Source organism: Aspergillus pseudonomiae (assembly GCF_009193645.1).
Source record: "Aspergillus pseudonomiae strain CBS 119388 unplaced genomic scaffold BDV37scaffold_1, whole genome shotgun sequence".
NCBI lineage: Eukaryota > Fungi > Ascomycota > Eurotiomycetes > Eurotiales > Aspergillaceae > Aspergillus > Aspergillus pseudonomiae.
The window spans coordinates 388,008-415,459 of NW_022475993.1; the positions used below are offsets into that span (position 1 = coordinate 388,008).

The 27,452-nt window shown below is 47.8% G+C and overlaps 8 protein-coding genes across 8 annotated transcripts; 4 read left to right on the plus strand and 4 right to left on the minus strand.

The window, feature by feature from the left end:
- Positions 1 to 34: 34 nt before the first annotated feature.
- On the minus strand, positions 35 to 2,682 carry BDV37DRAFT_235276 (uncharacterized protein). The gene has a single exon (XM_032080471.1). The coding sequence runs from the start codon at positions 2,366 to 2,368 to the stop codon at positions 269 to 271; it is 2,100 nt and encodes a 699-aa protein (XP_031947199.1). The 5' UTR covers positions 2,369 to 2,682; the 3' UTR covers positions 35 to 268.
- Positions 2,683 to 4,322: 1,640 nt separating this feature from the next.
- Positions 4,323 to 10,370, plus strand: BDV37DRAFT_235277 (uncharacterized protein). The gene is made up of 2 exons (XM_032080472.1): positions 4,323 to 8,843; positions 8,904 to 10,370. Exons 1-2 carry the CDS (start codon positions 4,486 to 4,488, stop codon positions 10,060 to 10,062), a joined length of 5,517 nt encoding a protein of 1,838 aa, XP_031947200.1. The 5' UTR covers positions 4,323 to 4,485; the 3' UTR covers positions 10,063 to 10,370.
- Positions 10,371 to 11,670: 1,300 nt separating this feature from the next.
- Positions 11,671 to 13,140, plus strand: BDV37DRAFT_277534 (uncharacterized protein; the record flags this gene model as incomplete). The annotated part of the gene is made up of 6 exons (XM_032085788.1): positions 11,671 to 11,826; positions 11,916 to 12,288; positions 12,354 to 12,471; positions 12,531 to 12,598; positions 12,677 to 12,707; positions 12,765 to 13,140. The coding sequence occupies 6 exons, from the start codon at positions 11,671 to 11,673 to the stop codon at positions 13,138 to 13,140; spliced, it is 1,122 nt and encodes a 373-aa protein (XP_031947201.1).
- Positions 13,141 to 13,964: 824 nt separating this feature from the next.
- Positions 13,965 to 15,901, plus strand: BDV37DRAFT_277535 (major facilitator superfamily domain-containing protein; the record flags this gene model as incomplete). Its single annotated transcript, XM_032085789.1, has 5 exons — positions 13,965 to 14,104; positions 14,163 to 14,224; positions 14,297 to 14,690; positions 14,742 to 14,801; positions 14,902 to 15,901. The coding sequence occupies 5 exons, from the start codon at positions 13,965 to 13,967 to the stop codon at positions 15,899 to 15,901; spliced, it is 1,656 nt and encodes a 551-aa protein (XP_031947202.1).
- Positions 15,902 to 16,364: 463 nt separating this feature from the next.
- Positions 16,365 to 18,566, minus strand: BDV37DRAFT_277536 (transcription factor domain-containing protein; the record flags this gene model as incomplete). Its single annotated transcript, XM_032085790.1, has 5 exons — positions 16,365 to 17,018; positions 17,072 to 17,578; positions 17,627 to 18,275; positions 18,334 to 18,462; positions 18,514 to 18,566. 5 exons carry the CDS (start codon positions 18,564 to 18,566, stop codon positions 16,365 to 16,367), a joined length of 1,992 nt encoding a protein of 663 aa, XP_031947203.1.
- Positions 18,567 to 19,577: 1,011 nt separating this feature from the next.
- Positions 19,578 to 20,715, minus strand: BDV37DRAFT_235282 (uncharacterized protein). Its single transcript, XM_032080473.1, has 3 exons — positions 20,359 to 20,715; positions 19,733 to 20,301; positions 19,578 to 19,678 (listed from the first exon to the last, which is right to left on the minus strand). Exons 2-3 carry the CDS (start codon positions 19,959 to 19,961, stop codon positions 19,659 to 19,661), a joined length of 249 nt encoding a protein of 82 aa, XP_031947204.1. The 5' UTR covers positions 19,962 to 20,301; positions 20,359 to 20,715; the 3' UTR covers positions 19,578 to 19,658.
- A 248-nt stretch (positions 20,716 to 20,963) lies between these two features.
- BDV37DRAFT_277537 (RTP1/Tango6 family protein) lies at positions 20,964 to 24,520 on the plus strand (the record flags this gene model as incomplete). Its single annotated transcript, XM_032085791.1, has 3 exons — positions 20,964 to 21,036; positions 21,095 to 21,677; positions 21,730 to 24,520. 3 exons carry the CDS (start codon positions 20,964 to 20,966, stop codon positions 24,518 to 24,520), a joined length of 3,447 nt encoding a protein of 1,148 aa, XP_031947205.1.
- A 225-nt stretch (positions 24,521 to 24,745) lies between these two features.
- On the minus strand, positions 24,746 to 27,391 carry BDV37DRAFT_1583 (RNA lariat debranching enzyme). The gene is made up of 3 exons (XM_032079110.1): positions 27,127 to 27,391; positions 26,938 to 27,039; positions 24,746 to 26,887 (listed from the first exon to the last, which is right to left on the minus strand). Exons 1-3 carry the CDS (start codon positions 27,175 to 27,177, stop codon positions 24,797 to 24,799), a joined length of 2,244 nt encoding a protein of 747 aa, XP_031947206.1. The 5' UTR covers positions 27,178 to 27,391; the 3' UTR covers positions 24,746 to 24,796.
- Positions 27,392 to 27,452: the final 61 nt, after the last annotated feature.

Genomic DNA, 27,452 nt, shown 5'->3' on the forward strand with positions numbered 1-27,452 from the left:
TACTAGAATAATCAGATTGTATGTCTAGAGCATTTGACAATATGCGACTGTAAGAAAGGACTGGTGGCTAGCGAGGGTATATATCTCTATTTACAAAGTATCAAATCGTAAATGCGTCACAGGTGAAATCTTGAAAAATGAGAAGGCCAAATATAGAGACACAGAGGACTGCCGCCTCGAGGGAAGACCAGCTCCGTCGTGTTTTCCGTCTGGGAAAATGTGATATATGATTTATGAACACTTGAAAAGCCTGGTTATATGATGTCTGTCACTTTTTACCATCCGCGCCCATTGCAGATTGCCGTGTGCCAGTCGAAGAAGTTGGACCAGACTTGGAAGTTTCACAGAGTTTGAGATCCCTATTGAGGTCGAAGCTCTGCTGCAGCCAGCTGCCTGCATCGGCGATCGCCTGAGTAAGGTTAAAGCTGTCGGCACCTGGAAAGCCCTGCTGCCCTTCCTGAGCGGTGGGTGGTGTTGTCCCCGTTAATGTCATTGGGAGAACGCTATGCTGTGTCTCATGCCCAGGAGACCGACGGTGAAGAGGACTTGAGTGTATGTAACTATTGTCCTGTTCGCAATGTACCTCACTAGAAGCTGACGAGGGTGGTGATGATAGTTTAAAGCTGGCAGTTTTTAATTTCTTTCTACCTGTTAAGTGCTTCACTGGGGACATAGTCCGACGGTTTGGCTTCTTTTCTGTACTGAAGGTAAACGGCGTAACCGCATCAATCATGCACTGGGTGCTTTGCCACTGGCCGGCAGTCATAGGTGCCTTGACCCCACTACTTGCCCCAGCTCTATTGGGTGTGGACAGTCGATGGAAAGGAGTAGTATCCTTCGCTATAGGCGAAGAAAGGTTGGAGGAATTAGGAGTGTGCTGCCTCTCTGGATATGCTATATCATGTTCCGGGCTGTCGAGGTCATTCTGGAACGACCTCTGTGCGTGAAGGAGAGCCGCCTGAGTAGAGAATTGAGGATCGGGGATGGTGTCACCGTCATACTCTGAGTTGCTTCTTGGTACTGCAATCGAGTGCAAGGACGTGATGTCTGTCATGGTTGGGTTTGCATGCACTTGTTGAGCTGACGGTAACCTCTCACTAGTGTTCCCCTTATTCACAGTGCTTGTAGATCGAAACTTCGCCGACTGAGAAACAGATATATTGCCAATCGCTTTTGTAGTGCTAGTAGAAATGAAAAGGTCTTTAGGGTCTTTGTCGACCTCAGACCGGCTATGTCGATTGGGATGAGCCAAAAACATATCTTGTGGAGATAATGCCTCTTTCTCTGCAGGTTGGCTACCTTTTGTGCAATCTGATGGGCGTGGCGCTTCTTCAGCGTCCATATCCCCGGCGATAGGGGATTTAGAGCTTCTTGTTTCGTTGGAGACACGGGGCTTCCTCCGACGGTACTCAAATTGCGGTAGATGCGACGATGGCGCTAGGACACAAAATGAAGGGCCTTGCCTCACGGCACCGGATGTGGCCGCTTCAATTCCAAGACCGGGAAGGTCCTGCTGCTTGGCAGGGGAAGAGGCGATGCTGTTTGGGATCCGGCTGACATCGAGAGGGTCAGGATCGGGGCCATCATGTTCAGGGGAAAATGATGTGCGACGTTCTGAAAAGGATCCGTCTTGATGCTCAAAAGATGTAGTCTGGCTGTTGTTTCTAGCGTCTTTAGAGGCGCGACTCTTGGTTGAGTAGCGGGATGACAATGTTGTTGTTGGTGATGTGGGGGGGTCAACATTTTGAAAGCTAACCTGTTTCCGGTCTTTCTTTAACCAAGCTTCACTTGTGTGTTTCAAAGTGCTGGAAAGCTGCAACTGTGCGTTCGAATCAACTGGCCTCGCCCACGGTATTGACGTCCGAGGCGTGCTCGGAGAAACTGACTTCCTTTTTCGTTTATCACGCGAGCGACCGAGGGGAGCAGAAGCATCTCTACTGTGACCCGAAAAACGGACATCTGAATCTGGAGCGACAGTGGGTGGCCTCGAATCGCGTTTTTCCCGGGGCTCTTGGTATGTTCTTCTTCTCCGAGAGTTGGTTTCATGTATCACAGGGCTAGCTGGAATCTCGGGCTCTTTGGGCGGCCGTATCGTCTTGTGGTCAGGCGGTATCGTTCGTTTTCTATTGGTTTTCCAAGGGTTTACCCAGCCTTCATCGAAGCGCCCCCGTAGAGAAGCGGAGAGAATGAAGAGGGGTTTGCCCTGGAGATATGACTCGGCAAGTTTCTCAATCCTCTGACGTTGCGCATCAAGCTCCTCGTCATTCAGTTCATCGTCGGAGCCAAGAAGACCACTGTTGTCTAGATCGGATGTCGGCGGAGAGCATGTTTCCAGAGTAAGCGGCGACACCGGTCGACGAGGTGGCATCTGGGTGGGATGAAATCATCAATGGGTATGATTGTTTACTGTGCAGCAGCAGTCGAATACTGACTGCATTTGAGCGACCGAGAACTTGAAGGTTGAGAGCGGCTGAGAGATCCTCATATCTTTTGCAACAATGTGTTGTTGGGTACTGCAATGGTAATGGACCGATAATGCTCCATTTGCGTCAGATCAAAGCTTTTCTTAGCTCTTGTGGAAGTTCCGGTGTGGTCACGCGAAGCAAACCACTTAACGCGCCCGCCACTGATTCCCGCAGCAACGTGGTGGATGCTGGATTATTGAAGGCCCGACGATGTTGACACTTCTAGTGTTGGACAAAGCTAAATGCGGATTATTTGCAAAGCGCCCGGCCGCTCTGCAATTTCTGGGTGGTTTTCCAGGCTTCTGCATTCTGATTGGCCGCTCATTCAAGTAACACGTGATTGTATTCTTATACACCTGTAGTACTACTATATTGTATGGTAGTACGCCTATTTTGTATTCTACGCTCTTCCTTAATTCTAATTTCTCTCTCTGCCTATTTATAAATCTTACTTCTATACTCTATCCCTAGCTTGAACTGCTGGAACTGCTGGAACTGTTCAAATAATTGAATTGCTCAGCCGGCGTAGTATAAGAACAGAAATCACTAGTTTAAGATAGTATAACTAAACTAAAGCTTTGCGGGTTGCTAAGTTATAGTGTATTATCGGGATCTAATATCTATGAGATAAAGAAGTATTGGGGTCTTGCAGACAAATCCAGACAATTCTTTCCTGATACAGTGGAATTCAATGGAGATAAACTAACAGAATAGCCCGCCCAAGCACCGCCCTTCTAGATTGCCATTGGAGAATAGACAAAATCCTCATTGTATCTGGCATGGCAGAAATATTGGAACTGGAATATGCGAAGTATGAAGATTTAACGAGCAATACCTATCAACTTCGTGAAGACGGAGGTACAACTCTTGTGCGCTAACCTTGAACTGTGGTCGTATGCCGTTGGGTAGAGGATACAGGTTGGAGGTCGGATTGGAAGTTTTCCCCCCTAAAATGAAACAAACTGACAACAAATAGCGGGATGGGTTGAAGCTAACTGCCTTAATTGATCGAAAGTCCATCAACAAATGAGCGAGGAAAAAATTCCAAAAAAAAAAAAAAAAAAAAAAAAAAAAAAAAAAAAAAAAAAAAAAAAAAAAAAAAAAAATAATAATAATAATAATAAAAGAAAATAAAGAAAGAGGGATAAAAAGAATGAAGAATAAAGGGGCGACATCAATTCTGGTGGAATCAATTGCCATTGATGAACAATAAGAATACATGCACATGTTTTGGTCCTGACAATAATGTCCAACTCATGTTTACCAAATTAAATTGCCCGAAACACTTGGAGCCCTGGCATCCATATTGATGCCTTGCAGCGGGTTGTGGCCTGCCAGTAGGATGAGGACTTATGCTCCTCCTCACTTCCATTGGCCCTCAGCAATTCAATCCAGTTTCCACTGCCAACACATACTCTGTAGTGGATGTATGTACGGAGTAGCGTACATCCTTTTTTTTTTTTTTTTGGACAAAAATGGTGGGAAATCTCAATGACTTCTGCTTTGGGTTATAGCGGAATTTCCCCGACGTAAGGCACGAGTGAGTTGACATGGATAAGTGCAATAGAGAAAAAAGCAAAAATTGATATATGGGGGATGCGCGTGGGAATGATAGATCTATCTACTGTGTGGTCGATTTTTCTTTTTTTCTACCTTTCCCTTGTTTTTTCATTTTTTTAGTCAAGAGTTGTTGGTGGAACAGGTGGAAACTTCTCTTTTTTAAGGTATACTTCTGGGGTTGCCCGGACCACCCAAAACGAACTAACTTATCGATCTGCTTGTTAATTCAAAGCGCCTCAAACTCCACTTCAAATAATAAAACCAGAATTATGCTACAACAACTTACTACCCAACCCCTCTGAACTTCCATGTTTAATTATATATTAAGATTTCCCCCTTCCTTGACGGATATTGCAGCTGCATGAGTGGGGACTCTATGTTATTATTACCTTTCTGTTTGCATTCACTGCAACTGTGGGATCGCGACGCGCGAACACTGCGGTCATAAAGCAAACCGACAATGAGCAACCAACCATGGCTCGACAACCTTTCAGACGACTGGGTGCCTATACCAGGAACTCCCACCAGCCCGGTGCCAGCGCGATCCGCAAATCATTCCCGTCGCACCAGTTTACAGAGCTTACCAGGCCTACCGAGTTCTCCTAGTCGCATTCCTGTACCCACGCGCCGATCGATTGAACCATCCACCGCTGAGAAGAAAAAGGTATCCCGCCCTTGTCATTTTGTGAGGAGAGAACCACCGACCCCCAGGACGCCTCGAACCCCGAAGACCCCTTCCAAGTTACGATCCCCCGCACCGGACAAGACGAAGAAAACCCCGAAACCAGATCTGCCCTCGGCGCGTAAGCAGAAACCGGCCATGGACTCCAGGTCACCCCTGCGATCTGTATCCAATGCGTCCACGCAATCCGGCCAACAAAGCACAGTGCAGGTGAAACCGAAGAAGGGCAAAACCAAAGAGGGCACTCCCGAATGGCGGAAAAGGCTGGTTCGGGGTGAGATACCCACGGGAGAGCAGCGTGACTTGTTCGCTCCTATCGGCTTAGAAGGTGTTTTCAAACCTCCGACACCAGGATCTGAGAAGACGCAGCATGAGGCGATTCCGAAGATGAAACAAAGGGACGATCTGTGGGATTTCGGTAATCCTTCGGATAAAGACCCCTCTACAAGCCCTCAGAGGTCATCGCAGGCACAGGACACCGACAAGAACGATGCTACAAATGCGTCAAATGAGGAAGATAGGCCACCAGGGCCTACTTCTCAGTTACAGCTGAATGCGAAGCCTAGCGACAGCCCGGAAGGATCACCCAATGCAACTTTGGAAATATCAAAAGATCCTGAGGAACCTCCTTCAAACTTCAATGACAGCTCATTTGTTACCCATGACGATACCCAGATGAGGTCCGCCACTGGACTGGAGGACCTTCGCAATGAGGGCATCACGCCTATCACCTTTTCACGCACCAACACAGTGGAGGGCAACGCGACGTCAGAGGTTATACGGTCAGCATTGAAGCAAGTCACAAGCAAGCTTCAGAAACTCTCTCTACCTCCTTATGAGCGCCCCGATTCAAGGGCAAGTGACAGTGTTTTATTAAATCAACACACCGAATTTACTATCGATCTACCCCCGGAAGAAGACATCTTCGATGTTACAAGTCATTCGCTACCTCAGGATCTCTCTATGGGGACTTTAGATTATCGAGGCCGTGGGCCTTTCGGCAACTTGCGCCGAGAGCAGTATCCAAACGAGAGCTCCTTTCACAAGCATCAACTTTCTCCACCAACCTTCACCTCCCAGCGATTATCTCCTTTTTTTGCCGCCAACTCAAGGATTCGAAGTTCGCCACCTTTCTATAATCGGACAAATCCCATACTTGATCCACCTACTCTGCCTAGACCGTCGTCAGCTCATTTAAAAGCCCCGATACTTGGGGATGATAAGAGTGAAGTCATGCCCTCTTCAGGGAGCCCCTTGAAGCTCTTTGGAAATCATGATACTTTCACAAACAACAGGCTTCTACGACGGATGAGCCAGTTTGAAGAAACCTTTGGTGGTTTATCAGAAGAAGACGAGCCTGCCTCGCCTTCAGAAGAAGCTCGACGGAAGGGCGAGAGCCGAAGTTTCTTAAGCGCAAGGCACGATATGCTGGGTGAAAGTTCTATCAGAAGGGTTGAACGGCCGCGATCACGGAATACAGCAAATTCTCGCCTTAGTCGGTTCGGTGATGGCCAATTAGATAACTTTGACTTCGCAGACACGAGTCCTTACGAGCCAAAGTTGCTAAGTAGTGATGCCCCTGATGGAGAGCTCCGTCCTTTGTCGCGGCGGCGACGGTATTTACGACGTCCCTCGCATAGAGAGTCGAGCCGTCGCTCAGAGACTAACAGTCATAACTCGACGGGCAGGTCATCGAACATAGACCGTGGATTTAATGCGTCAAAAAACCGAGATCCGATTGCGCTGGAGAATCCTGAACAAGTAGAGCCAGAGTGGAATCCTGGGAGTCCTGCCAAAGACCCAAACCCAAAGAGACGCAGAACATTTCTGCGATCTCACATCATAGCAGGGGAGGATCAGGAAGAAGCAGTACTGTCCAACCAGCCAATTGATAACTTGTCATTATTACAGAGAAGCCTTATGCAACACGGTCTGCGATATGACAGTGACAGTCTGCTTCGGCCCCAGTCATCCGACCGCCCAAGGACGCCAACACCGAGCCAAACAAGAGGCTCTACAAGGAAAAGATCTTCACCAAGTAAAAATGAACCTGATGTTGTGTACAATGATGAGAACTCCCCGCCGGAGACGAATGTGCCAGTGGTCAAAGTTACTGGTATCCATGAAGAAATTCGCAAGGGGTCAATCACAACTCAAGATTTTCTTAACGAAGCCACAAAGATCATGGACATTATCAGGTCAAAGGGCAGGAACGTAGGTGGCTTGTCGAGTGTAGAAGAGTCCGAGGCAGAAGACAAAAACGAAAGTGAAAGTTACGAAGATGAATCTACTAGGGAAGAGTTCTCGCGTCCCCCGAGTCGAGAGGGAGTCGATATGCGGAAATTGCGAGAGCAAAAAGAGACAAACCCTCGAATTCTAAGCCACCTCAAGAAGTTCCAAGAACATGATGACTTGGAGCTGGGCGACAACGCCTCTGTCACCTCGCTGAGCTTCAAGAACCAACAAGATTCGCCTTCTCGAGTGGATACCGACGAAGACTATATCGAGCAAGATGATGAAGCTGCGACAAACCAGGCGTTTGAGAAGATGCAACCGGCAGATGACGTATTTGAGCAGCGCCAACGTAAATCATCCGCGCCTACTTCTGGTGAAGATGACGACCTACCCGGTCTCTTGACCTTTAACACTCAAATATCAGCTAAAAGCCTTAGTGCACGTTCGGTGCCTACCGGGTCTTCACAAAGCTCACACGCTAAAGGTGTCCTATCGTCCGACATAGTTTCTCATTTGATTCCAGAACAGGTGAACGGCCTGACTTACGACCGCCACAGACATCAGTGGATAAGGGGAAAGTCCGAAGTTTCTTTCGAAAAGCCCAAAGGCGAAGACAGTGAGGATGATCCATTCAGAGATATACCCGATCTTAGTGTTGACGAATTGCAAGAAATGATGAGGATGCAAAACTCGCCTTCCCCAGAACGGACTGGGGACTCTGTTCTGCCAGAAGATGCCAATGACCAAAGTCCGCTAAGTCGGAAGACCGGCTCTCCCAGTTCAGTGGTTCGGCCGGGAACCAAGGATGGTGAGCCGTCGGTTGCTGCTAGTTCTTTGCAGTCTAAATCGGCTCGCTCCAACTCTAGTATTCCGCACTCGGCGACTGGAGTGACCTCGTGGGGCTCTGAAACCCAAGGCAATAGAGCATCCTCCAGCGAGGTTGAACACGAAATCCAGCTTCATGAGGGTCACTTATCGAAGCCACCAAGGCGCCAAAAAGACGGAAAACAACAAGCTCGTGTGGTCACGATAAGTTTCTCATCACCCCTCGTTTCACATATCGCATATAGCGACGATGAAAGTCCGTCAAAGCTCCGCAGAGCCGGTCAAGAACCTGAAACGGCGGCTAATCACACATACACCTCGGAGCAAGCCTCCCATCGCCACGCTATTTCCAGAATAGATGAGACAAATGAAGAGCAAGGCGATAGTCTGAGCTTAGTCCGACAGGGCAATGATGCTTTATCCACCCCGCTTAAGAGTCAGGCCGAAAACTCGCTTATGTGCCTCCGTGATATGGACCATGACACGAATCATAGCTTCTATTTGAGTCCTTTGCCTGACTTTACTGTCCACCAAATTGACCCTTCTCTACAACTAGAACTTAGCTATGTGGCTCAGCGCACTCACCCTAGGTCTTTGCGTCAGGTGCATGGGACATTTGCTCTGGCAACTGAAGAGTTAGTAAAGCATATTACGGAAGTCGAACCTTTTGAGCCTTACTGGGAGCATGTTCGACGTTTGGTCCTTCGCCACAAAGGCTTGATCACGCTTCACAAACTTTGCGACTTTTGTCCTCGCCTTGAAGATTTGGATGTGTCTAACAACAATATTGGACAGTTGAGTGGGGTGCCTCCAACTCTGAGGACTCTGAGAATATCGCATAACTGCCTCTCCAATCTAACAGCCTGGGGCCACTTAGTGAACCTGCAATATCTGGATATTTCTGGTAACGAGCTGGAGAGCCTGGATGGATTCAGTAGTCTGATTCACCTGAGAGAACTAAAAGCTGAAGACAACAATATCCGAAACATTGATGGCATTTTCGAACTGGACGGACTTCTAAGCCTGAAGTTGCGGAACAATAGCTTGACGACTGTCGATTTTGAAGACTCAGAGCTGTAAGTACCCTTATTCCGGCCCAGATTGCTACAGGACAACTGACTCATTTGCTCTTATAGGGTTCGCTTGGAAGAGTTAGATCTCAGCCATAACCAACTGATGTCAATACAAAATATCGAGTCGCTCTCAGCATTGTCAAAGCTCGACCTTAGTTTCAATCAGCTGGCTAGAGTAGCTCCATCGGCACCTATGCCATACCTATCATCCTTACGACTCTCCAGTAATCAACTGCATAGCCTGGATGTTGCAGCTTTTCCGTCACTTACCCTTCTCTACCTCGACCACAACTATCTATTCACAGTGTCGGGACTTGAACAATGTGCAGGCTTGGACGTCTTCTCTGCACGTGAGCAGATGAATACAGGTGAGCACAATGGTGGGTTTTTTGACGTGGACCTGGGTCTGGTAAAAGACGTTCGGAAAGTTTTCCTGTCTTGTAATAAGCTGTCTTTGCAGTGCCTGTCTCCGTCCAGCCCTCTTTCAGGCCTGCAGCTGCTCGATGTTGCATCTTGCAGTATCCAAAGCCTCCCCGCAGACTTTGCTCTCAACTTTCCGAACGTCAGGGTTCTCAACTTGAACTTCAACTCCCTGGCTGGCATCAATGAACTGGCTGGATTGAACTGCCTTTCTCGCCTGACCATTGCCAGCAACTGCATTGTTCGGTTGAGGAGACTCTGTCAAGTCTTGAGTCGGATAGGAAGAACAAACAAGAATAAGGTTTCTACCCTTCAAAAGGTAGATATAAGAGGCAACCCGCTTACAGTCCGATTTTATCCTCCAGCTGTCACTGGAAGCGGCAGAGTCGGGGACGCAAAGGATTTGAAGGTAGAAGATGAGCCCGGCCAACGTGAGCAAATTGGGTTAGATATCCAATCTGTGCTTGCTGAGTTTGGACACGCTGAGGACTTAGAGCGTTCGGTTATTCATGAAAAGGATGATGAACATATCGCCGACAAAGATGTCGAAATCAACGACCCATACACTTTGCCGCCAGCGGACCCCCAGGCCGACCAGAAATATCTGTCCCACTTGGATGAGCCGACACGGCTTCGACGCAGAGTATTTGAGCTGATGCTGTATGCGGGAACAGGCGGCTCCCTCAAAATTTTGGATGGATTGCAATTGCGTCCCACGCTCGAACCAGGCTCCGACATAGATCACGCTTGGAAGAAGCTTGAGAAACTTGGAGTACTGAAAAGAAAAGCTATTACCGGATGATTTCTCCCCCTCTGTCTACCCTTTTCCTTCTTTCTTTCTCTTTTCTTTTTCTCTTTTACCCTTCTTTTAAGTTTCTCCAACTCCTCTTTTTATTCTTCATTTACGCCCCTTTCCTATCATCCGCTAACGGCTTGTATGTATGAGTGTTTTAATGTCGGACTGACTGGCGTTGTGTCCCACAAAGGATTGCATATTTGGAGTTTTGGTATTGGTTGAGTAAAGGTCTTGGATTTTTCTGCATGAGCGACTTTTTTGTACTTCTTTGATGTTCACTACTAAATCCAAAACTTGTCGATTATGCTCCCTGCGCTACAGATACCAACAATACAACTGACCGGAGTGGTCCAGTTCACTTGTATTTACCATTGAAAATGATTATTTGCTCATTCCTCTTGTGCGATGCATTCTATCTATCAGTTAACATATCTAGCCTCGATCAACTCGAAATGCGCCCAACCATCGAAATAAATTAACAATCACAATTATCTACGCGCAGCCGTACGGGAAATCGCTTATAAGGTAAACGCGTTTCAAATCGCTTATAATTCTGTTCAGACTTGAGTTTTGGCTGAGAAGGTGTAGGCTAGTTCTGAATATATGATGTCGAACATCAATGTGGTGGTATAAAAGCATCGGGGAGACCATTTAGCCGAGGAGCCCTGTTTGGAGACTTCATCCTGGACGTGATGACCTGCAGTCGTCCCAAGTCAGTAATGGAATTCCAGGGTCAGGGTAGTACTCTAGGGCTGGACTCGGACTTGGCAAATGGTCTCTCCTGACTTGACAATAAAAGAGGCCCAGGCCAGGGTCTGGCTATCTACCGTCAATCAATTGATTGGTGTCTGCTGGATTGGAGCTCGTGCTCATTGATACACACACCTAAGGTGATAGTGAGTATTATACCCTTTGCAGTTGGTGAAGCATCGATAGTGAGATGGTTGGCGGGTGTTGTTTTTGTCCTTTAGGACCCTGCACACTGTATTCTTCTCGCGGCGCAACATGAGTGGATCGGCTGCGCTGCGAAATTCCGTAACGGAGCTGAATCCCTGCAGTGGTATGATGGAGCAAACTCGGAACAACGATTGACCATGTAGGGACTAAGGAAAGTACTGCCCATCACTGTTGCAACCACGGAGTCTCCGTCTTTTAGGAGATTGTGCGTGTGCATATTTCACATACTCTATGGCCCATCCACGCACAAATCAAGGCACGCCTGCAGCAGACACTTTGGAGCAAATTAAAGAGACACATATATAGCCAGGGGGCTCTTTAATCACAGACCGATAGTACTCACGCCACGGTGTACATGTCTATATTAGCACTGAGCATAGTGTTACTAACTACCGGGATGCTCCCTGGCCTTTACGTACAATCCCGTGTAAGATCAAACAGTTAATTCATTTTCTATGGTCAGAGGCTCGGGAGAGAAGGGATTGCTGTGCCTGTCTTTTCGATCACTGAAATGATTTTGCATATCCAATGTTAAATGATCCATCTTTTATAAGTCTGTCCCGCCTTGATCTCTGATCTTCAAGTATACATCAACAATGTTATGTTATGCACTTTCATTCCTATCACTTCTCCCTGCCTTTAAATCTTTTTGAAGATATGGTAAACCTAGTGGGAGGTCACGGCCCGACTCTTCTGATTGTTACTTGGGTGGAATTCGCCATTGCACTCTCCCTATTGCTGGCACGGGTGTACACGACACTGCGAATAACGCGGCGCACCCGGATCGATCTATATCTAACACTTTTCACCTTTGTATGATAACCCCTTTTCTCTGTTCGAATATGCCACCCCACAAGAAAAGTTGAAGACTAATCGGGGTAAACATCCTCAAATGGTTTCAGGCCGTTGGCACCGAGAGTCTTATCGCGTTAACCCTGAGCATCCTCCACGGCCTCGGTCAAGATTCGACAATCCTGACACAAGATCAGGCTGCTATGGCCATAAAATGGAGTTGGGTGAACCAGTTGTCGGCTCTTTTCGCCATCGCGATGGGGAAGCTAGCCATTGTTGCTTTTCTGCAGCATCTCCATGGCCCCGAGGACCGCTGGAAAGTAGCGATACTATGGATAGTGGCATTCAGTAATCTTGTGATCAATGTTATCATTATAATTATCGTGTTGACTCAGTGCCAACCGTTGAGCAAGCTATGGGATGACAGACATCCTGGGACTTGTGATTATCTCCGCACTCAGAATTGTGCTTTTTTCCAAGGGAGTATGATTTCTCTAGTCCATAGGACGGTGGAAACGATTGAGACTGACTTCGCTGGCATCTTCTAGGCTGGTCTGCTTTGTGCGATCTTATCCTTGCCTTATACCCGGTCAGCTTTTTCTGGAACGTACAGCTCAGATTACCAGTGAAGACTGGGCTCTGCATATTGATGGGGTTGGGAGTGATGTAAGCGCACTGCATCCTTTGGTCGAAAGACAAGCAACTTGCTCACGATAGAATACAAGCGCATGCATTTGTTCCATTGTTAAAACAACCTACCTCCGCGTGCTCTCCAAGACCGAAAATGTAACGTGTAAGTCACCTTACCACCAATCCGTGGAATCGAATGGCAATCGCACGTATACACTCATACTTCTGACATCAATAATAGACTACTTGTCTCAGCTCATCACATGGAATGAGTAAGTCTCATCGAGGAGATAGCCGTGAATTGCAACGCTGACTCTCATGTACACTAGAACGGAGATGTGGGTTATCCTTATCGTCGGATGCATTCCTCCAATCCGTCCTCTCCTGATGATTATATTCCACAAAATCCTGACCAGCGCACGATCGGCGACTGGGCGATACAATAAACATAGCCGTGATGGGACAGAATTGCAGTCCTACTCCCGTCCGTCCAAACACATGCCAAAAGCACCCAAGCCACATCCCCACGGGACGGACCTGTTGGTGAGCACTGTCAATGGGAAGGGAAGCGAGGAGAATATCCTGTCGGTCGAGGATGGTACAATCGTCAAGACAACCGATATCAGCTTAACATACGAAGTGCCGGCGGGATCGAGAGAGCATGGGGAACCTTACGGGCAGGTACTTCCCCACGAAAGGATATGATGGGGTTGTGGTTCTTCATGGTGTCACTTGGATATGCGCATGATCTTATGGTATGAGATTTAAATAATGATCACCATGGCAGCACCACTTCATACTACTAGGTAAATAGTAAAGTGTGGGCCAAGTCCGACGGAATCCTCACATTATCCGAAATATATGGCTGTACTAAAGGTGACTGGCTAACATATGTATCATTTCATGTAAAGGAGGCCACGTCAATCGTTGCACAAGACGCTGAGACGCGAAATGAATGCAGTGTCGCACTGTCTGTAGCTCGTACTTTGGCTGTTGAGTCGAGAACGGAAGGCCATCGGAAACTAGTCATGCACAGCAATAAAAATTTAATATAATGTATACAAGGATCTGGGTACCTGCTGTGGGTCATGGCAACGCTAGAAATATTCCTACCCATTAGTGCACACGCCCTCCAACCCGCCTTAAGCACAATAAGCACTTTACGCCAATAACGGTCGTCCTCAAACGGGATGGAGGCCGAGATCGTTTATGAACCAGGATTGTTCAATTTTCCACGCCAGTCATGGCTACAGCCCACCCACATAGACAGTCCTCGGCCTGTTTAATGTCCGACCCCATGGCTGATTTGAACCCTGTTCAGAATGTGACCAAACGGTCTCTCTGTAAGCTCAGATAAGCTGTACTATCTACAAGTCAATCCCTTCCATTCTTCTTGGGGAAGAACGTTGATCAGCAGGCTCCCTTGCGTCCAGAGTCGTGACCCTCACTGCTCTCTTCACACCTTATTTCCCGGGCCAGTTCTTGATCCGCCGTTTTTTATATCAAATTAACCCCTGAAAGAAGCTGTCATGACGGCTAACAACATCCACCGTGGCGGAGGCGGAACCTTGGGACCGGCTGATATGCAAGTAGACATCGTTCCGGGAACAGATGTTTTACGCGACGCTGAGGATCGTCATTTGAAGCATGGCAGAAGAAGTGACACTGTGTATGGCTTATCTCCAGTTCAATTGAGATGTGTTGTATTCGAAACTGACATCGTCCAGTCTCATTCCACAGCCTTCGAACAATAGTAACGATCCGCTCAACTGGGCACCTGCTTGGAAATGTTAGTGCCCTATCCTGTCCAAACACAGCGAATGACCAACAAATGCTCTAACAATACATGGGTGGGAAGTAGATCTGGTCATCATCTCCCAATTTCTTTATGTCTTCGTTGCGGTCGAATCCTCGCTATCAATGGCACCCATGTTTCCATTGTTGGGCAAGGAATGGGGCCTCAATGAAACTCAGCTTGGCCTTCTCACGGGAGGATGCATCCTCGGTCTAGGCTATGCGAACTTTCTCATCGTTCCGTTCTCGAACATATTCGGGCGGAGGTTGGCTAGTATATCTTTGGCAGTCCTGACATTCCTTACCGTGCTCTGGGAAGCTCTTGCTACTTCGCATAGGGCCTTTCTGGCAGCGCGTGTAGTCAATGGTCTTACGACGGCCACGACAGAGAGTATCATGATGCAAGTGATTGCAGATCTATTCTTTCTGCATGAAAGGGGGTTGTGGACCGGTATCTATTTGTTGGTTTCACCCTATGCTGCTCCATGACAAGGGAGCTAATTGAAGAGCAGTACGTCCTATTTCTTTGGTTTATTCTTGGGACCAGTGATTGCGGGCAACATTGCAGAAAGGTAATGGCCCATCCCCATCTGCTCATCTCTTATTTGGCTTCAGATGAACCACCGTAAGTTGTAGATATATGACCACAGCTAAGGGAATACCCAACTACAGGCATGGATGGCGAAGCTTCTTCTGGGTATCACTGGGTCTTTCAGCCCTCAATATCATCACCCTTGCATTATTCTTCCCCGAAACAAAGTACCGACGCTCAGCAGCGACCTTCGGAGGCAAATCAGAAGCTGTAGACGAACCAACACCGATCACAAATACCGAAAAGCACGACGCACAAGAATCAATCCAGGCACCAAACGACAACGAAGCATCCAATACCAGTTCACAATACGGCAAGGGACGACCATCCAAGAAACAGTTCATGCTCTTCCAAAAGCCCGACTCCCGCTGGAAAGGCTTTCTGATGCGCGACATTTTCTCTCCCATTCGCGCATTCTTCTACCCCATCATATTCTGGGCCGGCTTAAACGTTGCAGGGCCAGCGAACCTACTTCTCTTCTTTAACCTGACGGAATCTGCCATCCTAGCTGCGCCGCCCTATAACTTCTCCTCGGGGGCTGTCGGGTATAGCAATTTTGCGTTCTTCGTCGGTGGAACCATAGGGCTTCTAACTGCTGGACCGTTCTCGGACTGGGTAGCCGACAAAGCCACGCGTCGGAATCGAGGCGTTCGAGAGGCAGAGATGCGTCTTCCGGCATTGATTCCCTTTTTCATCACCACTGCCATCGGGAATGTTATTGGGGGATTAGGGTATCAACACCAGTGGCCATGGCCCATTATCCTTGTTTTCGGGTACGGGCTCACCGGGCTCAGTGTCACTACTGTGCCGACAATTGCCGTTGCATACGCGGTCGACTGCTATAAGCCCATGTCCGGGGAGATCATGGTCGTTGCTACGGTTGTTAAAAACACAATTGGGTTTAGTATGAGTTATTGGGTTGCGCCTTTGGGTGCGAGGAAGGGTTTTATTGCTCCTGCCATGGTGGAGTTTGCTTTGACTATGGGGCCGATGCTCCTTGCTGTTCCATTGTACTTTTGTGGTAAAAGGCTACGGAGGCTTACTAGGAACTCGACGTTCCATCAGTGGTCGGAGATGTAAATCTTATTGAACTTTGGATAGGAAATTACGAGGCCACAAATGCATTAATTTTCATTACTCTCCGCTCGGGATGGGTGTAATTGTTCCTCATTTACTTATAATAACGCATTATACCGGTAGAGCATTATATCGGCAGAATCTCTGGCGGCGTTACGAGGGGCCTGCCTCAACCCTTTTCGCATACTCTGCCTCCTCAAACGGCCGGTAGAAGTGGATATAGTTATCAACAGTACACCGCCACTGCAGCCGCTTCCAGATGCTCCCATTTCCGCCCAGAAGGCCGATGCAAGACTTTATTCAGGGCTTCTTTCAATTTAGTACCTTTGCTACCTCCCGAGGTTATTCGGAATAGTCTTTGTCGGTCAGCTATAAGGCCGGTGTTGGTTCCACGCTTGATATGCCAGTTGTCCAGATTCATTGTTGAAATGGACCAAAAGCATGAGTATGAGAGATAGGTGGAGACTCATGATGTCCAGAAGGTAGTAGGCCAGGCATCTATGCCAGTAGAGTCTTCTATCGAGAACACCCCCGGGTTTATAAGGTCCATCTCATTATTTGTCCTGCCCAGGAAGTCCTGCATTGTCGGTTCCAGAAACGCCATTTCGGTAGTGAGGCCCACAACGGGAACTGCGGTCGAATCTAAAATGTGGTCCACGTTTGCAGCAGCATCTCCAACTGAGAGACGGGACTGCTCAGGCGTATAACTGCGGGGGATAGCATTATTTCCAGAGCCGCTCGGTAAACACTGCTTTACTCGCTTCAGGTTTTCGTAAAACTCTGCCGCAGCAAGATTACCATGGTCTTTCATTCGCCGAAGGATCTCGATGGCTGTCTCCAGAAATTCTAGATCGGCCGTCGTGCCGATCGAGGGCAGAAGGCCTGACATCACCAGGATGATAGCGGAGGAGAAGAGGTACTGTGCGTAGAAGTACCCGTACATTGGCAGTGACCCGTTTACCCACTCCTCGGTTATCAGGGTATGAGAATGCCGGGCAGCGTGGATGCATGCCTCGCTCAATGTGATGACTGGCTGCGGGGTGTCTTCATGATTGTCGCGGTGGGCTCGTTGTTGGAATAAGGCGTGGAGGAGAATCGGACGAGTGGCCAATATGACACACTTATTCATGTCAGTGACATGCCTCACGACACGCGTGTGTGTGTAAGACTTACCTGGTTGAATTGCAAGTGGAGAGACACGACGTGCTTCTGAGGAGTCTCTACAGCTGGTAATTTGATATGTGCTGGCAGAGACTGAACCCACTCCTGCAACGCGAGAAGTAACTGCTGCTCTCGTTGTAGGAATGACTCCTGGTGTGGCTTGCGGGTGTAGATTTTCTCTACGATCTGGCCGACTATACGGGCCAAACGGATGCTAGACACTAGATATGCCGTATCAGAGAATTGCTCTTCTGCGTCGGGGCTGGTAACCGCTGCTGGGAGATCAACATAGATATCGTCGTCGCGAATCTGGAGAGGGAGCCCGATTTTCGACGTGTACATGCGGTCAAAGATATAAATAGCCCACCAGAGGCGCACACGGTGTTCGCGCTCGGTTGGATCCGCGCATTGCCGAGCAGGAATATTATGATTTAGCCCTAAGAATAGCCCCAGGCGCATGGCACTTCCAACTAGTATATAGGCAGAATGCCGTCTATTCAGGAAGTATGAGTATAATGACTGGTTCGCAGTTAGAGGACATGCTCAAAGATAACTGACGACACTCACCAGCAGTAGTAAGCTTTCCACGTGGATCAATCCCGGTCTTTCCGGTAGAATTGGAATTATCCCCATCGCACGTACGTAGTACCTTGTCCCTGGCACTCGGCTGGTTGGCGACGAAATCGACCGCGAAGAGTAGACCTCACCCAAGGCAAAAAGAGAGAAGAACTTGCATGTTAAGGCCGGGTCATCTCGCAGAGACGGTAGACGATATAGACTTTCCAGCTGCTCGAGAGTGGACTTGCGCAAGAACAAATGGTAGACACGACTAAGTTGGTTGAAAGCAATCTTGACTAGTAAGCGGGCTTGAGCAAGGCTAGGCCATTGAGATTCACCTTCCAGCAAGGAAGACTCAGGGGTATATTGAGTACGTGCCACATGGGCAGTATTCGGATCCTCTGTGAGAAACTGCCGTAACCGCGTTGCAAATGCGGTGCAGGCAGCATCCCCCATATAGATTGGAGGAGCGTTCGAGTCATACGGGTAGAACCAAGCCCGCTCTCCAAACAGAGGATTTTGGAGTGAAGGATAGGATTCTGGTGGTGGTGGTGGTGCTGTAGTGTCCGCGGTACTTGCTGGAGAAGGGTTGGGTGTGTATGAAGTACGAATCTGCTCTTTCAGCCGAGTGTTTTCTGAGAGAAGTTGGTCGATATAACTATAAGACGGGCATATGATTAAGCCCTAAGCCCACTGAGAACCAATGGGGAGTGTACCTTTCATTAACCTTGAGCTTCCGATCACGTAAGGTATATTGACACTCGTCTCCACATCCGGCCTGACTGCATCTAGCGCAAGGCTGTTCGCCGGAGCACTTGACCTTGTGAGAGTGGCATCGGTGGCAGCTGCACAAAGATTAGAGCGATGTTCAGGGTTTTGTGGACTACATGACGTACGCGACAGGTTTCTTCTTGTTGCGCCCGTAAGGGTTATTTCTAACAACAGGCATATGGATGAAATAATTCCTCGGCTAACAATATCCCTCTATTGATCGGTTTGTAGACACAGTAACTGGACAAGTTCAGTAAGAGTACAGTTGGTCGGGATTCGGCTTCTTCGCCGAGAGGCAAACTTGGGCCGCTTAATCATCTATTCCTCGGCAACTTGTCAGGATGCCGATGGAAAATTGAAAAAAGTACTCGGTACGGAGTAATGAAAGCCAAATATTTAATATCAACATTTGATACCATAGTATCCAACAAGTTAAATATGAGTGGCTGAAAAATGGAGAATAAACAAAAGTCTAGAAGGAGAGATTGAGTTTGAGTGGTGCGTCACTCACTACCAGGTATTATTACAATGCGTGTATAAATTCGGATAAGGTTGACAGGATATATATCTTTGCATTAATAGAACTAAACCCTATCACAGTTTTCAAATTTCAAGGACTACACTCACGAAAATAATACTCAACCCTGAAGCAACCTAGACCCTGTGATATCTCGCTAATGAAACCATATACCTTACGTTCTACTGAAGCAGATCATTTCAGAACTGATCATGGAACAACTCCGGCTGGGAAAACCCTAGGCAGGTTGAAAAGCGACACGATGCTTCACAAAAGCATAATTTGGCATTCGAGGGTTAGGTAGCTGCCACCAATGCTCGAATCGCAGATAAATCGGATATGCATGGTTTACATATAGTCTGGCTTGAAATTTACGTTGGCTGTCACAATGTACATACATACAGGTTAGGGTTCGGAATCGGATTTGCAGTAACTATCACCAGGTAATCTCCACTCAGGTTAAAGTAGTCGACAACTTGGTGGTAATAACAACAGAAAGACTATGGCTTCAGTATTATATCATGTTACAATTAGAGCTTCGCTAGTAAGCACGGCGCAGGCTATGGCGTGACATCTTCAATCGGCTTTTCGGGAAGTCACCGACAAGCTGCAAAAATAATTTTTCCCGTTGAAACGAGTGCAAAGGTGCAAATCGCTCTAGTGGACAGCACCAGAAGGTATACACCGGGTGACAAAATTGAAGGAACTGTGCTATTTACCCCTCGAAGACAAATTGCCTTACATCAGCTACGCCTATCCTTTGAAGGTACTCACTGAATACTCCTATTGATAGGGCCTTGATATTTAACAATTAATGCAGGTAAAACTGTAGTGCGCATGGACACAAATGAAACCAATATACCACTCCCCCAGTCTACGGTATCCAAGACATTTCTTCAAATGGATAAGCCACTCCACGATATGACTTGTCAGAAAGCCGAGACACTGCAAATAGGCACAGAATATCGGCTGCCTTTCGAGTTTGTCGTTCCTGCAGAATTGCTGCCGCATGTTTGCCAAAAACATCACCGCCACGAACAGTTTCAATGGGAACATCTGCAGTTACCTCCTAGCTTTGGCAGGAGGTCACAGACTGATGATGAGCCGACAGAAGACATGATAGCTAGGGCAATAGCTATTCAATACCACGTCAGATTCAGCATCATGAAAAGAAGTCAAACGCATGACATGTTGACTACTGTCGGAGACTGGATGCAGGCTGTGCATATTGGCTCACCACGCCTTGAGCGAACACCGCTTTTAGTCCCTGAGAATAGCACGTTCTACTGCCTGAGCCAACAAAAATACATCAGCAAGGGCCTTTGCCGAAGACGCGTTGGACTCTTGTCTGCGCAGACAAATACGCAATTGTCAATAGATCAAAGGGAGATGTCAGCTGTGCTACCCATCAGGATCAGTTTGAAATACAGCACAACTGTAGGGTCTCCTTTACCAAAACTTTCTTGCATACAGCCCGCGTTGAATGCTCTCACTAGCTTTGGTCTGACACCGTGGTCACACTTACCGGATCTAACAGAGCCGTCAATGTGGGACAAGCATAACGACTATCATAAGCACACTGTATGCCTAAAATCAGCCGCTCCAGTTTTCTTACATTGGCGAAAAGACCCTGGTGTCAGGAGCAATACATGCCAAGCACCCCCTGCAGCAGATACAGAGTATGCAACAACATTGGAGGTACCAGTTACTTTCCCCAATCATCTTCCTTCCACTCCAACATTTTACTCTTGCCTCGCTGCAAGAACATATTCGTTGAAAATATCACTATGTTTTCTAGTGGAAGAGCAGCGGAGCAGGACGTCGAGAATATCATTAACGGTTCCGCTACAAATATATTGAATTGAAACTAAGCTAGCCGTATTTGGTATGGTGCCATAAATTCCATGAAAAGGTCCTTATGAGTAAGCTACGCAAGAGGCTAGTGTGCGAGTCACGTGTAAACCGTCGCCTTTTGCTGCATAAGCAATGTCCAAGTAAACCAGTAGACAGAAAATGACAATACCTGGATGTGAACTTTTTCATATCTATAAGTAGACCATGTGCGATACGCAGCAGCTAAAAGATGCGTTTAATGCCGCAGGCAATTTTCTAAACCCCGTCCTTCAAAAGGGTACGCAACCACGAAGTAAGAAAACTTGATTTGACTTGATACGCTAACTAGATGCAAGAGGAGCTCCAAAAGTCCCGCGGGAGCTCACTACTTAAGATATTGAGTGAAGACTCAACAGATGAAGCCTTAGATGAAAAGTCAACAAGGGCTACTGTTATCGGGAGGGCATTAGACATACTGACTCGTATCCATATTGCGTTTGTCGCTCCAGTACAGGATGCAGAACACCCGCAACCCAGCGGCGAGTCGGAAGATGCCGCTTTGGAAGACGCAAAGCGACGCAGACTGTTACATGCCCTCCTGGACCTCATTTCTCTAGAGGGAATTTATCCATCACTCTCATCTGGGGCGGGAATTCCTCTTCAGCAAAGGGTGATTTCTGTATTGCCGGCCGGCGTTATTGCTCATCAACCACAGAAGCCTACGAATAACAAACTACAGAATGAAGTGCTTCTGGAACACATAATGTCCGTACTTTCGGACATCATTTGTGATGAGCGGTCCAGTATACAACCTGTCATTCGTGGCCGTATCTTGAGCGATATAATCAGTGCGGCCTCAGACTTAGCCTCGAATGCAGAACATTTATCCCAAGATAAGCAACAGCGCTACCGTGATGTGCTCGTGAAGGTAGTTGAAGAGTATGTCTTGATCAAATTTATTCCACACTTTACACATACTGAGGAATCGTAGAACACCTAGCCCAGTTTTGTTGTCCACCCTGTCGAGCTTCCTTCAGTCGGATACAGCTCCGTGGTTCAAATCAATAGTTTCTAGTCAAATATCAAGGGTCCCTTTACGTCACGACGGGGTTTTGCAAACAATACTCTTCCTAGCTTCACAGCTTGCTCCTTCACTAGGACAGGAGTCTCAAGACCAGACGTCTAATGGCCCACACTTTACAGTGCAGGCGATCATGCAGTCATCGCGCCTTCTATCCTCAGTACCTCAGGGCATGGACCCAGCGCACTATTTTTCGATCATTGGGCCCCAACTATTGACCTTAATTGATGGAGATGATCCGGATTTGAAGAAGACTGCGGCATACGTGGTTGGTAATGGGATTTTATGCAAGCGTGCCTATGGCGCACCCGGGACTATAGGCCACTCTATCTTCCTGGAACCGCTATTCAAGACACTCACGGCTGGTCTGGATAATTCATCAAGGAATTGGATGATGTTATCCTCAGCTAAAGGTGAAGACTTGCCGGACCGAGTCCTTGTGCCCGAATCCTTGTTGGTGGTGGCAGTTGACAGACTGAGAAGTTTAGTTCTTCAGCCCCCGAACCCAAGTCTCGTGAAGAGACTTGTTTACCCAATACTCGTTCCGCTCTGGGGATTGGCTTGTTTTACTTTAGAGCAACAACATAATTCTCTTAATGAGAAGATCATGGAAGTGTTACAAACGTACTTCGCTATATCTGTCGGAGAACAGCCACTGAAAAAGTTGGTTGATCATCTGCTCTGGGATGGAGGTTCCCCCTGGACTTACAGTATAGTTCCAACCCATGGGATCTCATTGGTTAAACGTGAGACTGCCAAATCAGATCGGTTGAATATTGTACGACTTCTAGACACTCTACAGTCTCGGGCTAAGCTTTTCGTCGGCTTACTGGGAGCTGATCCTAGCAGCGAAGAGCGCACCGGCGATATATTTCTATATGTGAGCGAGAGCTGGCTCGTTCAATCTCCGGTCAATCAGCGACCTTTTGATAAGTCTCAGCTCGGCCCCGAGAATGAGGCTGAGAGCATGGAACGCAAGCTGGTCAGCGCGAAACTGGCAGAGACCCTTCTAGAGAATTTCAAAGATATCCTTTCTCGTCGGCCGCTCAGAGTACTCGAACTTATTAAACAAATCATAGATGGTGAGCTCAATCGCACAAGTACACGAAAAAAGAGGGACGGCGATCTAGGAACCGGCAAGGTATCACTCTCCTCGCTGGCGAACATTGTCCCTACGGAAGAAAATGCACAACAAGACAACGCAGAAGAGTCAGACTCAACCGAATCCCTACCAGCCGTTTTCAGTTTACTATCCACCGTTCTTGCATCCCCCGAGTTCTCGGCATCGCAGGATACTCTGCTGGTCCTCGAAAATCTCAAATCACGACTAGACCAATTGATCCCTTATCTTCCACCGTCGCTTGCTAAGCCAGGGACGACTTCCTCAATGCTTCTAGAAATTCATCTCACATCTCCCTCCGAACAGAGCCAGAAACGTCCATACTCCGAAACATCTGATTTTGAAACACATCGCCGAGCCCTGACCAATCTTAATTCCGATCTCCCTCCAGTCCAGGCTGAAGGGTTCTCACTTCTCTCTGACCTGATTAAAAAAGCCTCTCCCGTCCTCGACATACCGTCTACATTAACCCTTCTTCTATCTATCATAACAGATCCGTCCGAAACTGCAGCTAATGACGAGTTTATCTATCTGAATGCAATCAAACTGATTGGCACATTAGCCTCAAGACACCCCCGCACAGTTGTTAAAACACTAGTCGACCGTTACACAGATCGAAATGAAACCGCTAGTCTGGACCAGAGACTCAAAATCGGAGAATCTCTGTTACGAACTGTCCAAGACCTCGGCGAAGCATTAACCGGAGAGACCGCAAAGATTTTAGGCGAGGGTATGGTTGCAGTCGCAGGGCGACGAGCACAAAAGCCGGAGACCCAAAAGCGCCGCAAACAACAACTCGAGAAAGAAAAACGACAGAAGGAGCGGGAAGAACGGCGAAACAAGGAACCAACAATGCCATCAGGCTGGAAGATCTCGTCGCCTACACCAGCAACAAACATACAAGAAGACGAAGACGGTTCAGACTCTGAGTCTCCTGAGCAAGCTGCCTATTCCGCCAATATCATCGCCGCCTGGGCTGCGGGTGCCTCGTCAGACGAGGAACCGGATGATCTGCGAGTCCGTGCATCTGCGTTGTCTATCCTGGCGACCGCGGTTCAAACTAATATTGCTGGCCTTGGACCTTCGGTGGCTTCATCAGCTGTTGACCTTGCGCTTGCGACTCTTACCCTAGAGCAAGATCCTGAGTCCGCAATTCTCCGACGAGCAAGTGTTGTCCTGCTTCTCGATATCCTTAAGGCCCTCGATACTACCCGTGAGGCTCGAGGAAGTCAAGCTCTCGGTTTTGGGTTCTCACTTGCAGATGACTCGGCCAGTGGTATGTCTTGGAAGGGTGAGAATGCCAGCAACCGTGGGCCTTCGACTACAGGTAATATCCCGCATATGTTGCGGTCACTCACGTTTGTCGAGAGCCGCGAAACAGACACCATTGTCCGTGGCCATATCCGTGTGCTGATTGAGAATTTGGAGGCTTGGGTAGAGAAGTCGTTGTTGTGGGGAATTGGAGCCCATGGTGAGAATGAGCCAAGAGTCGAACTGGGGGACCGAATCGCGGGCCTTCAAATCGACCCTCTTGCAGGAAGAAATGAAAGCGGACGGCCTAGGATTGAAGAAATTGAATGAGCTACTGCTGCATTTGCGAGACACCGGTGTACATTACGATAATACGTGTCTACTGTTAGCAAAAGAGTAGAAAACAGAGTGGACAAGCATGATATCTCAAATTTTTATGCTGGAACATGCAGACTTGAAGGGGTCACTATTTAGGCATTTCAAAACCAGGAAGTTCATCAGTGAAGATATTAGAGTTCACGTAACATAGGTTCCGACGAGGGTATTTCCGCAAATAGACACGAAAACATCATAGAGAAGCTCAAAAGAATTTTTAGGGATGAGTACTTAATAGGGAGCTGCTCGTCCGCGTCCGTGTCCGCGTCCCCAGCCGCGGCCACCACCTCTGCCACCTCTACCACCCCCTCTGCCACTTCCAGGCCCATGACCGCCATCGCGACGAGGATGCCGGGAGAAGTTCTGTCTAGACTCAACAGGCCGTGGACCAGCAGCTATGCGAGCTTCACGTTCCTCATCAGTGAGGTGGAACTTGTTTTCGATACCAATCAGTTCGCAAAATTGAGCAGTCTGAGGGTTATTGTACTCCGGTGGCATCTGCTCTGTAGTGATAGGAACAGCTGGGTCGTAGGGCGGGGCCGTTGGAACGAAGTTCTCTGGGATGCCTATTTTTCCAGGCTTCACAATGTGTTCCTCTATCCACTTTTCTTCCTCAATGATCTGGGGTTCGTAAACGGTGTCGCCTTTATCAGCAGCTGGTTTGGCGGTTGCATCGCCCAGCTGAAGGTCGTTTGCGAACACACGTGTGATGGCTAGCCATTCTTTATCATACTGCAAGCGATAAGGACGCTCGCACTGAGCACCGTCGGGATTTGAAATAGTACTAAACTCAACGAGTTGAAGAAATTCCCGGTTTGGAAGACATTTGTCCAGAGCAAGAAAGTGTGTGGTCTTGTTGGAAATAGACTCCGGCAAAGGCCCATTAACCGCGTATGTTTGCGGTTGAGGTCGTGCAAAACCAGCAGGTAGTTGGCTCCGGATTTCTTCATAGATGTCTCCTGTATCTTTTTCGACATCTTCTGCGGGTTTGGCAATGCTATCAGTAGGACCTTCGTTAATGTTAGCTGCTGAGTTCGAGTGATCTATGACCCGCGATTCTGCTTCAGGAACGGTATCTGCAGCAGTATCTTCACCAGAGTCGCTATCCAGGTCCAAGTCAATTTCATCTGAATTTTTCACGGGGTTAAGTTCATGTTGCAACTTCTGCTTTTTGTTTACCGCGGTGTCAGCACATGTATCCCTTTCCACTCCGACGAGCTTCCGACCAACTCCATCCTCACCAATATCGACCCTTTTCCAGGTTAGGTTATGCTGAACCTCGGGGACAACTCCCTGGTGTTCCGTGAGGTATCGAGAATTCTCGATCGCTTCATTCTTAGCAGCAACCGTATGAAACTCATTCCAGGCCGATATCTTGCTTTGAGTGTCTTCATGGTCTGGCTGAATTGAGACGGGTTGCTGCATATCAATGCCGTCCACAATGCTTTGTGTCGTAGAATCGGCTGACGATTGTGCTGCCTGATGGTGATGGGACCCTGAGAGGTCACCTTCAGACTTAAAAACATGAGCTGGGCTAGCAGTATCTAAAACCTCGTTTGCGGTACGCCCTGGCAAAGTATGAGCACTTGTCGTGTCCTTTTCACCAAGCAATGACGTGACAAGAGCGCCGTCGAACCCAAACTTGTTTGGAGCATTTGGGCCCTGGGATGTATTTCCCTGTGAAGTAGTTGCTTGTCGTTTCGCGCCTGGATGCTCCGGGATAATGTAATCTCCATGCTCAACGGTCGCAGCGAATCTCACATGCAAGTGAGCAGAGAACCAGTGCGCTGGGCGTAGACGATCCAGAACAAATTTCGCCGCCGAGTTTCCCAATTTACCGGTCTCTGAATCCTGCCGGAACCCTTTCTTTATTCTGAAAAGTGTGTTATAGTCGCCGTAGTTTTCAATTTGTTTGGGCCAGTCATGTGAAAGGCCAAGATCGACCTGGGTTCGAATTTGGAGTAACTTGCGAACATCCAGCTCTCTGACATGATAGATAGACTGGATTTCATCTCGGTTGTATGGAAGCCGTTCGAAGTGTGGCTTTCGATAATCATAACCTTTCCAGATGCCAGACATGCCTGCAATACGTAAAGGACCACAGCGAATGACATTTGCCGCTCCCATGTAGTAAATGTTGGGGGCGACCCATCCACCGTAGTAGAGCTCAAATAAGTGGTTGCCAGCCTCATGATTGCCGCCGATAAAGATGGTTAAGTAAGGCGCTGTACGTTTTCCGCTGTAGTATTCATGGAAGTCTCCCAGCTCCTTGTACTTCTGTGGTACAGACATACAAGCCATATCATGAGAGTTTCTAACAGCCTGGTGGGGGTGTTAGTACTGGAAATATTACACAGAGATAATGATCATACCTGGAAATCGCCGCCAATGATCAGCAGGTCAACCCCATCCCAGCCTTTCAACGTCGCGGCCTTCTCCACTGATGCGTATATGTCATGAAGACAACCATGTCCCTATCGTTAGCGCTGTGTTAGTATCATGGTAGAAGTAACTTGTAAAAAACGTGAAAGTCTCCAGCAACACGCCACAGAAATACTTACACAGCCTTCAAATGCGACCCGAATAGATGCAGAATTGAGCTCCGGCGCCATGGTGTTACAATGCTGGACCGAGTAGATAAAGAATTGATACCGAAAAAAGCAACTTTTTACTCTGTAATTTGAACTAGAAAGGACCCAGCTCTCAGCACACAGTGAGAGAAAAGAGGCAGTTTTGCATAATCCTCAACTCTGAAAAAGACAGTGACTCAGTGTCAAAAACACAGAAAGAAACACAAAGGGAATTGAGGACAAGTGAGGATTCTTGTGTGCTTGAGAAGAATGGGAATCTGAAAAAGAGTGAAGGACAACGACAAAGTCGGCGGGTT

What these genes read in the sequence shown, in the direction of transcription:
- BDV37DRAFT_235282 (XM_032080473.1), bottom strand. Translation starts at nt 19,961, where the DNA reads ATGTTCCCATTGAAACTGTTCGTGGCGGTGATGTTTTTGGCAAACATG. An exon ending in TTGTGTCCATGCGCACTACA is followed by an intron (nt 19,679 to 19,732) that starts GTTTTACCTGCA and finishes AGGAGTATTCAG; the next exon opens with TGAGTACCTTCAAAGGATAG.
- BDV37DRAFT_235277 (XM_032080472.1), top strand. Translation starts at nt 4,486, where the DNA reads ATGAGCAACCAACCATGGCTCGACAACCTTTCAGACGACTGGGTGCCT. An exon ending in GATTTTGAAGACTCAGAGCT is followed by an intron (nt 8,844 to 8,903) that starts GTAAGTACCCTT and finishes TTGCTCTTATAG; the next exon opens with GGTTCGCTTGGAAGAGTTAG.
- BDV37DRAFT_235276 (XM_032080471.1), bottom strand. Translation starts at nt 2,368, where the DNA reads ATGCCACCTCGTCGACCGGTGTCGCCGCTTACTCTGGAAACATGCTCT.
- BDV37DRAFT_1583 (XM_032079110.1), bottom strand. Translation starts at nt 27,177, where the DNA reads ATGGCGCCGGAGCTCAATTCTGCATCTATTCGGGTCGCATTTGAAGGC. An exon ending in GGGTCGCATTTGAAGGCTGT is followed by an intron (nt 27,040 to 27,126) that starts GTAAGTATTTCT and finishes CGCTAACGATAG; the next exon opens with GGACATGGTTGTCTTCATGA. An exon ending in TCATTGGCGGCGATTTCCAG is followed by an intron (nt 26,888 to 26,937) that starts GTATGATCATTA and finishes CACCCCCACCAG; the next exon opens with GCTGTTAGAAACTCTCATGA.